At 42.7% G+C, this 12,022-nt stretch overlaps 1 protein-coding gene across 1 annotated transcript; it reads right to left on the bottom strand.

Moving 5' to 3' along the window:
• Positions 1-102: 102 nt before the first annotated feature.
• On the bottom strand, positions 103-11,237 carry BCCIP (BRCA2 and CDKN1A interacting protein; the record flags this gene model as incomplete). The annotated part of the gene is made up of 7 exons (XM_084264328.1): positions 103-509; positions 3,153-3,330; positions 4,513-4,700; positions 5,268-5,363; positions 6,496-6,576; positions 7,276-7,350; positions 11,103-11,237. The coding sequence occupies 7 exons, from the start codon at positions 11,235-11,237 to the stop codon at positions 339-341; spliced, it is 924 nt and encodes a 307-aa protein (XP_084120454.1). The 3' UTR covers positions 103-338.
• Positions 11,238-12,022: the final 785 nt, after the last annotated feature.

The raw sequence follows: 12,022 nt of genomic DNA, 5'->3' as shown, positions 1-12,022 counted from the left end.
GCACTTTTCTCAACAAAAGGAGTTGCATGCATTGCTTTGTAGCAAAGAAAATACACAATTTAGGCTGGTTTAAGAACATACTGAGCAGATCTTTAAGTTTTCTTGTAACATTGGGGGTTTATTGACTGCTTAATGATGATACCATGGTATAATAAGATACAGTATTTAAAAACATGAATTTGATGGGTATTGTCACTTTTACCACCTCCTTGCCTTCTAAGTGAAGAGAGGAAGCATTTGAGCATAAAAAACTGTAACTCAATAGAATTCTTCTGAAGAGATTGTGAAGTCATAGCTCTGCACAGCTGCTTTATAAAAAATGGTGTTTATAGGCAAGTTCAGAGTGAGAGATAGTCTTTGAGTTTATCCATAATGACATGAATTCCATCAGCTGGAACCACCATAACAGTCCGTAAAGGTTTCATCGGTACATCATCAAAGGACCATCTGCCGCCCAAACAGGTGTCACTTTCCTCTTGCACGGAGTAGTTGAACTTCAGAAGGGCTTTCTGAACAGCACAAAAGCCAAAAATGCATTAGGATTAAAATTTTAAATTAGTATGAAGATCACACACCATCTAAACAAAGTAGAAATAATCACCTTATTATGCACATGCTTATTGAGAAGTACAATGTGGATTATTTCTTTTCAGTGGTATATACAGCATACAGAGAGAACAGTCCCTTTTTATTAGCTTTCCCAGGTGAAATGACTGATGGATAAGAACAACTTACCTAACAGACTTCTTAATCTGACTCGTCTAAGAGCCAAACTCCTAAGTACCAGAACTTGTCTAACCTCTTTCCTTTGCAGGGAAAGTTAAGATCCTTCCTCCTTTTCCATGTGCTATTTAATAATAGTATCTCAAGGCTGCAAATTTAATTTTGGAAGATCAATGGAAGCCCTACACCTTTAATGAATTCCAAGTCTGGTTATAACAGAACTTTTATCAATAACATTTCAGGGAGCAGAATAAAGCACGGGGAAATGACAAGTGCAAAAAGGCATCACTTTGTTTTACTTCCCTCTACGTGTCTCCCTCACTGCCTTGAATGCTATTTTATGTCAATCCAATTTATGTTTAGTGTGATCAGGGAGGATATCCACTCCAATATTAATTTAACACATATAAATTGAAATTAAATACTATCCACAATGTTTAAATAAATTTGTTATCAACACTGAAGTGTATTGACTTCAGCAGAGTTGAAAACTATTGCAATTCACATAAAAGGTCACCTTTTAAAAGCCTTTAAAATGCCACTCAAAACAACAAAACAGAGATAAATACAAAATAGGTCTTCTAGAACATAACATCCCTGGGCATCACAGGCTTCTCCCCTGCAGCTTTTCAAGAACATGTTTATACAGAGTTCAAGTTCAGTTGGTAAATCTGCTTGGGCACAAACATAACAAGTAAATCCCAAACTTGTTACTGCACAGAGGCTAGAGCAGTATTCCCTAGAGCTAACAATGAATTCACTCACTGACATCTTTCTTCTTCCTGAGAAATAAAATTACAGCCATATCACAGCCTCTAACAGAGGACGTCATGAATGATTACACACAGGGACCTCTGCCATTAACCATGTGATGCATGTGCAAGTGCTTTATCCTGTAGGCACTGCCAGACATGAAAAATAATGGGCTCTCCACAAAGCAATAGTGTAGAAGAAGGTTTTTTAAGTTTTGAAAAAACAAAACTCAAAAAAAAAAAACCCCAGCAATAAAGAAAATCTCTGCATTTCAAAGTAGATTTTTAATTTAATTTCCTGCTTTTTCTCCTGATTTGGCCTGGAACCAGCCAAACTGTGTAGCCAGGTTGCCTCAGGAAATAGGAAGTAATATGCTAATTGCAGTATTTTAACAGTTTTCATTAGTATACTTGTCATGTGTAGAACAGACACAGAAAAGGGAAGTGATAGGCACTCCTTTGGATCTTCAGAAGTTTCTTATTCTGAAGGTATTTTAAAGTAACAGGTATCTGAAATGAAATAGCTAGATCAGCTTTCTATGTAATACACCACCACAAACACAGAGCTTTGCACCTGTTAAGCTTCTTGGGAAGAGATCTCAGAGAAATGCATTTAACTGCATTACCAAGTCTAAATAAAAGCCTCAACAGCTGTTTTTCTGACACAGGACTAACTATGTAGGGGCAAGGAAAGAGCCCTGTGTATTTAAATACTAACATGCATTGCAGATGCTGAGCAAGTCTCTATAAGCAGGGATTTCTCTGCATTTTTCTGCCAAGTGCTTAAAGCTGTGACACATGATTAAGTTAGAGCACCCTTACAAGCTAGACCCATTTTTTTGAGCTGCCACTCTTAAACACCACTTTTGATGTAAATCATATTAGCCTGAGTCTCTCTGACAGGTAGAAAAGCTAACCTACACTTCTTGCAATTCACACAGTCAGACTCCTCTGTCCAGCTGACACAGCAATTTAACAAGTCTTTCACATTGCTTATTATTCAGATTAAAGATGACAACAGCCCTGTTCCCCAAACAAAAAAGATTTCAAACTCTGAAGGCCTGGCATATGCTGCTAAACAGAACATCCAGGTTTATTACTATTCCTTCATCCTGAAAATCTGGACATTTCATTCAGAGTATTTCAACAAGTTTGACAGTTATTACATTCAATTCAATCTCTTCAGCATTGCTATATGAGTAAAGAAATGAAGTTAGTTAATTCTTTGAGGCTGAGACACTGGCCTCAAGAAAAGTAAGACCTGATCTCTCCCCTAAAGTCTCCACTTATTTCAGGTATTCTTTGATTTTTCCATTATCCACACAGCACTTGAGACTCCATCAGGTAGTAAGGCAGAGTCTACATCAACCATAGTCAGGTTAATTGGGACCTGATATAAATAATACATTAGTAAGTTCATACCAATACAGAAGATTAATTTAACAATTTGGACTTAGAGATGAGACACTTCTCCATGATTCTCTAAATGCAAAAAGTGTTGTCTTCAATAAACAAAAAATAGGTTGCTAGCTCATCTCAACACTACTCTAAAAAAAGATGGATTTCATTTAAAAGACCTTATCTTTCTAAAAGCCTCCCTTGAATTTAACATAAAACACCTTTTTGCTGGTATGTAAAGAAACAAACATTTTAAATTAGAAGACTCACATATATTACCTCATAAAAGAATTCTTCCTCTGCATTTGCAAACATTAATTCCTCCTTTTGTTGATTTCTCCCTTCCTTCCTCTTTGAATTGCTCTTTGTGGCTTCTGTAAAGGTCTTGCTGATAAGAAGATAGTAGTGACACTTCCCACAAGGTTTATTTGTTCTCTGTGCCTCAGTTAACTCTTTCCTGAAAATAAATGTTTACATATACAATTTAAACCCTCAACAGGTGTGTAAATAAAACTTACAATGTGTTGGGTTAGAAAAGATACTCATATTGCAGCCTATTCTTTTAAGAGTGCCTCTGAAAATATATTTTGCATACACATTCCTAACACTTAAACATACCATTTGCATTTTAAAACAATAAAAATATGGGTAACTTTCCACACCTCATAATATAACCCTTTTTTCCCAAAATCTTGGTCATGGAGTGTGAAATGATTCTAAGTGCAAATCTCCTGAAAGTACATCACACAATCACTCCCACAAGGAACTCTAACTGGAGAGCCAGAAAACCCTCTTGCTCACCTTTGTGTTAAGTAAGTCATCACTGCAACACTCCAAAACCTTTAAGATAAGGAGGCTGAAATCTGAATTTGAGTTGTGACAAGTGCTGTACTAGTGGTAAAACTCAAAGCTAAGCCTTCAAGCCTGTCATATCTCTCTCTCTCTCTCTCAAAACCCTCCAGACCAACCCTGTCTACATGTTTTCTTTCGTATCAAAATAGTCATTCCTTAAGGGTCTGTTTTATCATTTATATGAGCCATGAGAGCAGTAGCTTCATCTGGCTTCTAATCTCACCTATCAAAAGGAAGAAAAAAAAAATAAAATCTTTGTTTGATTACCAGTTTCTTACCCAACATAATTTCCTGGTTCTCATCATGGCACTAGAAGAACATAACACTGTTACCTCAGTGAATCCACTTACTTACTGTCACCCAGCTTATGACACCAATCTGTGAACTGGCAGAGATCAACCAGCACCTCACCTGCTTCACCATTTACTTAAGTCTAAAACAAAAGAGGGCCTGTCCCACAAATGAAACCATCCATTCCAGAGCTGGACATTAACATACAAGCTGAATCTTCCAAGTTGTTTGTTATCAGAATGCTATAAAAACATTTCTAAATTTTTACATTTTATTTTCACATATTTCCTCTCTCAAAATCTTTGAGAAGCCTAAAGATACACAAAATATTTAAAAAATAATTGGACCTTACATGAGATGAAACTATTTTTTTCAGTTTGTCTTATATCTATAGTATCACCTGTCTTAACATGGTCTATAGAAAGAAGAAATCTGAAAAATACTATGAAAAAAGAGTGCTCAACATCATGTCAACCTCCCCACCCCCCAAACTTACTGAAGCTGCTGGTGCATGGGTAGAGCAATCTGTGGTGGTACGTTGATGAATCTTTCACTTAGCAGAAGACCCACAGGCTTAGTGCTGTCATTGAGGAGCTTATTCAGCTGTTCCACTACATGCTGTTCACAGCTCTTCTCACACCGACTTAGAATCAGCTCTTTGATTTGCTCAGCACACTGTGTACCCTAGAATCAAATGGTGTATTTTCTTTACATTATAAAACTATTGTTTACACAAGAAAAAACTTGAATGTGAACTTGAGGGACATATTCTGCAGGCCTACAGGCAATCTCCTTAAGCAGTCCCTAAAGCACTGTCCAATTTCTCTGAAATTATTTACCAACCCTGAACCTGAGGGCAACCCAAGGTTCTTAACCAAGAGGAATGCAGCTAGGAGCTACCCCACCAGTACACTCTGCAGCAGAACTCAAAAGCTGCAAAAGATGAAAGGGAAAAAACACAAAGAAGCTGACAGCTCAGTTACCCTGGAACCATTTCTTAGATCTAGTTTTAACTCCATTCCCCTTTTTGCTTTGTTTGAACTTCAGCAAGTTGCATAGGACTAGATCCAAAAGAAAGCTAAGTGACATATAACTTTTAAGACCACAGTCCTCATGGCAGAATTCAAAATCCTGATCCAGCTGTCTAGGCTTTATACCAGGTGGAAAAGCAGGACACAGTCTCAATTCAGGTGGAAAAGCAGGACACACTCTCAATTTATTATTGTCCAGATGTTAATGAGGAATACCAACCTTCCTCTCTGTTAAGTTTAAGCAGCTTATAAAGCCAAAGACTTCATCATCATCTTCATCATCATCATCACTGCTGTCTTCTTGGCCTTCTGCTTGCTATTTAATGAAAGAAAAAAAGCAACAACTCATGTTGACATTCTATTTCTACTTTCTGCAGCAAGAAATGTTTTGTCTTTCCAGAAAATGCTTGGCAGACGACAGCCATCCAGGTAATCTGTACAGACACCCAACCTACAAGTTATGGTTATAACCACTGAATGTCTCTGTGTGCTTAGAGCCAGCTATACAGAGAGCCATGCTATATAGAGAGGTCATGTATCTTCTACAGCAGGATCTTTTCAAAGGCACTAAAATTTGATAGCTCCCATATAATAAGCAGCATCTCAGTACAAGGGATGGCAATATCTTAAGCAAAAGCAATTTTCTTCAGTTTCTAACAGAGGGAAATAAACCTGCAAAGTCTTAAAAACCATCGAGCAATACAGCTTGATAGTGAAACAAAAAGCCCAACAAAAGGCTGCAATGAAAAACCTGGGGAAAGAACTGGAGGTCATGCAGCTGTAGTATGGCAATCGTATTAAACTTGGGCAGAAAAACTACTGGAACAGGTCAAAAAGGGAACTTGTAACATTGATATCATGTAATGTGGTACAACAGCCCAACTGTGCCATGGGGGCAGACTGTTTGGGTCTGAGAGCAATGTGGCCATGACACCCTGAGCACTACATACAGTGCTGAGCAGCTTCCTTAGCCAGGAGGTACTTAGAGGCCCCTGCAGAGTGCTCCACTGCCACAGCAGAAGCTGTTCAGGACTTATTTTGGGATCCTATCCTATGCCAAAAAACTCTGCACAAAAGGAAACTGCATGAGGGATATTTTTGGTCTGTACCTCTGTGCATCCTAAGAACATACAGACATCACAAGGTCCTATTTCATATGGAGATGGTAATAAACCTCTCCACAGCATTTACAGCATTATTACTCTATTACACCACAATTCAAGTGAAGCACCTTCCACATGTGAAAAGAAACCAATCAAAATAATCAATTCCTTGTTTGGTTCACAGCAGGCATGGAAAATTTTGGCTCCCACAGAAGAATTCTTCTCAAAGCAGAAAATCAGGAAAGCACACAAATTACAGGCACAGGACCCCCTTCTGAAAGTCTGTTACATCATTCTGACAGATGAAGTATGGTACTTCAGCTACAAGCAGAAATTCTGTCTTACCTTAATAATACTTCCAATGTGGTTCTGTTGTATTAATATATCAGTTAATTCAGCAGTGTTAACAGGAGCTTTTAGAAACAACTGGAAAACAAGAAACAAGTATTAAGAAGATTTAGACCTGTTGATACATCGTGGGGCACTTAAGACAAATTACTGACTTTATCTCCTACTAGGTTGTTACACAACACTCAGTTCCACTTTAATTTCTATTCAGTGAGTTTGATTATTTCATTTCCTTTGATATAATACAAAAGAGACTAAAACTCAGTTTCCTGAAGCCCTTGACCCTCTGCAAACTGGTATTCCTCATTCCTGGTATCTTTCTGGGTTTGGTATGATCCAAATGCTTGCAGAGCCCAGGTTTACACCAGAAACAGCCCAAATAAGACTGGAAGGTGACAGGCTGAACAAACTTCATCACTTGTTTGTCTGCTTTTTTAAGGGCTCTAATTTACCAAAAAAAACAAACAAAAAAACCCAACCCCAAACTCCAGGAAGCTGATTAACATTCAGTGGGGTTTTCTGGGCAGCAGCTGACACAATGATGGAGAGATTATAAATTACACTGTGGAAGAGTCCTACAGCTCACTAGGTAAAGTTCTGGAAACTGTGGTTTAGGAGCCACATGTTCACTGTGGCTGTAATTATTTAATCTGTGTGAGCTGAAGTACAGTGAAACTACAGATCAATACAGACAATGTGAAATGATGACTTTTCATGAATCTTTAGGTATTATTCATTAATGGAAATATCAAGCAAGCTAACAAGAAGTCAAAGTACCTGTTGAAGTAATTTCTTTATCCCATTATAGTCGTTATCTGATATGGAATGTGCTTCAAATTCAATATTCACTTCCTATGAAGTAAGACACAGAATATCAAACATAATTGCAAAAAGCTGTGTCAAAAAAACCCTCTTAAACTATGATAAACCTGAAGACAAGGAATGGTCAGCATCAGAAATAGAACTTATTTCCATCTTTTGGTAATCTCAGCAAGTCTCACAGTTATCATTTCTTCTGTAATCTTTAAAGAGCATCTGTGAAAGTAACTTTTCAAAACTAGCTTACAAATTGTATTGTGAACAAACCTTTAATTCTTTGCTCCTGCAATCTGGTTCACACAATTACATCTACTGTAGCCACAAAGACTCTGACACAAAGACAGGCTTGATCCAGGCAGTTCAACTCTTAAAACTGCAGGATTGGAGTGAAATGCCTTGGCTAAAACTGATGATTCTGCAGACACTGAAATAATTACATCCAAACCCACACTTCTGCTATTTCCTCAAATCCTAATGGTGTCATTAACCCCACTCTGGAACTCTGCTCAGCAGCATGTGATGAGACCTCATCACAGCAAAACAGAATGTCACCCCCCTGCTTCTCCTTCCAGAACAGATGCTGTGCAACTATCTACCAAGCATTTTTACCTGTATTCTACATTAATAGTACTGACAGCCAAGGTTGCTTTGCCTGCCTATTCTTCTCTGAGCCACTGATTAAGACCATCCAAATTTACTTTGCCTTGTAACTCCTGGTTTGGATTCCACTTTCTGAACAATCTAAGTCACTGAACCATACTTTGGCCAGCAATGAAGACACAAAACCCCCTCCAATCCCATACTGAGGTCATGCTCTCCACTGTTCACTTGGAGAAGAGCCTTATAAGCCAATCTACAATGTAGAAAACCAATATACAACCACTGTTGAGGGGAGAAAAAAATATAGATAGGGTGACACAGATATTCTTCTGTGGTCCACTAAAGCAAGGAAGCTCCACAGAGGTAACACCTAAGTGACTTTCTCAAGAAAGGCACATTATTTACTTGAGAAGATACCTATGTAAGAGAATAGATTGTCTCTTCAGTGTATACACAGCATTTGCTCCTGGCATCCAGGAACCTTCTGACTGCTTTAAAATTCAAAGAGCTCCCTGAATGATTAAGCCAGTAAATTCTGAACAAAACAGTTTACAGTGGTTCTGAATACTGTGCAAATCACAGCCATAAAAATGATATAAACCACAGGAGCACTAGAGGGTCTAACATTGGTCTTGCTTCATGGCTTTTCCACTACCCAAACTAACAGCCTGGTGTGAGGGAGTTTGCAAACCCTCCATCTTTCATCTACTGAAAAAAATAAAAGGCAAATAAAGGCTCATCATATATTATGGTGTGCCCTGTCTTGCCACTGTGTGCTAATTCTCTCTGTGCTGCATCCAAAGCAAAGCAAGAGCCCACAGTGCAGGCTGTTATATGCCACAACACCCTGCTACATACAGCACAGCAGCCTCCAAATCTCCTTCCCAGCAGCCAGGCCCTACTTGGCAATCATACTGTTGTGATCAGATTGACAGAACTACCACATGCCCTTTGCTATGAAGAAAGTATCTGCATAAAGGAGGAGATTTTCCTTTTTCCCTGTGAAATGGGAAGAAGCAAAACTAAAAATGCTGAGAGTTACAGAAAAATAAACACCCTTTATGGGTATAGCTTTAAAAATGTCTAAGTTTGTACAGTTATAAATGTTCAGAACAGTTCTTCAATATTAGCCATGCACACCTTGATGTCCTATATAAGAATTGAGGGGAAACTCAATATATCTTTATATCAAGTTCTCCAAACTGAAACAGATGTATCACTGATCAATCATCCTCAAAAGCTGGACTACTACATTGAAATAAGCATTACAGTGCCAATTTAATCCAGTTTAAAACCAACTGCAAATAAAACATGGTAGTGCACACAGGGCATCAGAGGAACCATCCTCAAAACTCCTGTCACTGAAGACTCATGGATTCACACAATGGTGGGGATTGGCATGGACCTCTGGAGATTACCCAGTCTGACCCCCTGCTCAAGTAGGGTCACCTACAGCAGGGTGCACAGGATCCTGTCCAGGAGGGTTTGGGATCTCTCCAGAGAAGGAGACTCCCCAGGCTCTCTGGGCAGCCTGACCCAGAGCTCAGGCACCTCAAACTTTCTTCTCATATTGAGATGGACCTTCCTGTGATCCAGCCTGTGCCCACTGCCCCTTGTTCTGTCACTGGGCACCCCTGAATGGGGTCTGGTCCTTCCTCCAGACACCCCCCTTTAGATACTTATAAGCACTGATGAGATCCCCTCTCAGTCTGATCCAGGCTAAACTGCCCCAGCTCTCTCTGCCCTTCCTCACACCAGAGATGCTCCAGGTCCTTCATCATCCTTGCAGCCCTTGCTTGACCCTCTCCAGTAGTTCCCCATCTTGAGCTGGGGAGCCCAGCACTGGACATACATCTCCAGCTGTGGCCTCAGCAGGGCAGAGCAGAGCAGGAACAGAACCTCCCTTGACCTGCTGGCCACGCTCTTCTCAATGCCCCCAGGTCCATCAGCCTCTTGCCCACGAGGGCACAGGGCTGGTCATGGAGAGCTTGTTGTCACCAGCACTCAGCTCCTTCCCCACAGCGCTGGGTCCCAGCAGGTCAGCCCTGACCTGTACTGGTGCCCGGGGCTATTCCTGCCTGGGTGCAGGACCCTGCTCTTGCCCTTGGTGAATGGCATTTGGCTCCTCTTCACCCAATCCTCTAGTCTGTCAACATCTCACTGAATGGCAGCACAGACTCACGAAACTTCATCCACAAACACCACAATAAACACCAGTGTCCTACCTACACCACCCAGGAAAGCTGGGCACTTAAAAAAAAAACAAAAACCAACTATTATTGCCATTGGCTTTAGTTCATGGTCACCAGTGCAACTTCTTGTATGAGTTTACAAACGCTGAACAGGACACAAAGTACTAGCAGTGCCAGTCAAGAACTTCACCAACATATGTTAGACATACTCCAAGTGAAATTCCACTGTTATATATATACAAACTAAGTGAAATTCGGGTGAAGACAACCAAGTTAGAGCATATTTGAAACGGAATGAGTTTTTTAAGCCCTGTGAAAACACCAAATTGTTTTATCATACAAATTATAAGAGTTCCCTATCTGTTCTTTACGTAGAAAGACAGACTCAGCACTGCATTTCACAGCTAAATAATGCATTTCCACATATGTGCAGGTGCAGAAATACAAAGAGATATTTAAAATTTGCTTCCCTTGAGGTCTGGTGGGCTTTCTTTTCTCCCCCTCCACCCCTTTCCTTATAGAAAAAGGAAATCAGGAGCAAATCTCGTGAGCTCAAAGCGGTATTTTGAAGCGGCCTCACCCTCTGACAGGGGGCACACACGGGCCTGCCCAACCCATCGCGGCCTCGGGGATTCCAACGTGGAAAAGAGAAGGAAACAAACCCAAACTAAGGCTGCCACCAGCCATTACCCCACCAGCCTACACCCCACCGACCGCTCACACCCACCGAGGCACCTCGCAGCCTTTCACACGGCAACCCAGGGCCCCACGCTCCACCCCCCACCCCCCCACCCCCCCCAACAGCCCCCACTCAGGGCTTCGCGCTCGTCTCTATCGCTGTGTGATTTGTCCGCGTTACCGTGAGTGAGGAGCGGGAAGGCTCTGGAGGAGGGCGGGGGACGCCCATGACAGCGGGGCCCCGGCGGGCCGGCCGGGCGCAGGCCCCGCGCCCCCCCGCGCAGGCCGGGAGAGGCCCCGCGCCCCCTCGCTCACCTCATCGATCTTCTCATCCTCTTCCTCCTCCTCTTCTTCCTCCTCGGAGTCGGAATCCGACTCCAACTCCGAATCCCGCTCCTCCTCCTCCTCGCAGGGCTGCGCCTGGGCCCGCCGCTTAGCCGGCGTAGCCATGCTGCCCCGGCGCGCAGGCGCTCCGCAGCCGGAAGGAGCGGCCCGGCTGCCGGCGTTGGGCGCAGGTGAGCGCCGGGGCGAGCGCGGCCTGTTCCGTTCTCTGCGGGGCAGCGAGCCTTGGCAGGGCTCCGGGGAGGGCCGCGCTCCGGCCGGGCCGGGGCAGCGCGGGGTGCGGGCTGGCAGGGGGGGTCAGCAGCGCCTCTGCGTGTGGTGAAGGTAGAGCGGCCCGGCTTGGGCAAAGCTCTCCGGGCGGGCGCGGGGTTGTATTCCCGGCTGGCCGCGGTTAGTCACAGGGAAAAGGGCTGTGTGAAGCTGCGGGAGAGCGAGAGACCCGAGGAGGGGTCAGGCATGGCCCCGCCAGGGCCTCTGGGGAACGGGGGGAACGCGCCCCCGGACGCCCCTCCTTGCTCCTAAAAGCCCTGTGATTCCTTCGTGTTGCTGATACCCCCTGCTCCGAAAGCAATAGAGCATTCAGGGAGGGTAGTCCGGACTCAAAATACACTTTAAAAAGATAGGTGGAAGTCTAGGTACTTAGTTGTTGCAATCCCTGCCCTCTGTTCAAAGACAAGCACAATGACTGCCCCACGCCACAGCCGCCCCTGTGCTCCCCCTGCCCGCTCCTCTCACCCTGCTCCTGCCAGACCTCTCAGCTCTTCTGTTGTGAAGCAAAACCCAGCCGGAGGGTGGAAAAACCGGGGCCCAGAAGCTTCCCCTGAGCATCCCCGGCATTAAATTACTGAAAGCCAAGGAATAGAGTGCTCACTGCTTCCTTAACTAATGAACCG

The sequence above is a fragment of the Gallinula chloropus genome (genome assembly GCF_964237585.1).
Source record: "Gallinula chloropus genome assembly, chromosome: 5".
Lineage (NCBI taxonomy): Eukaryota > Metazoa > Chordata > Aves > Gruiformes > Rallidae > Gallinula > Gallinula chloropus.
Note: the sequence above shows the minus strand (reverse complement) of the source record. Positions and strands in the feature narration are given on the sequence as shown.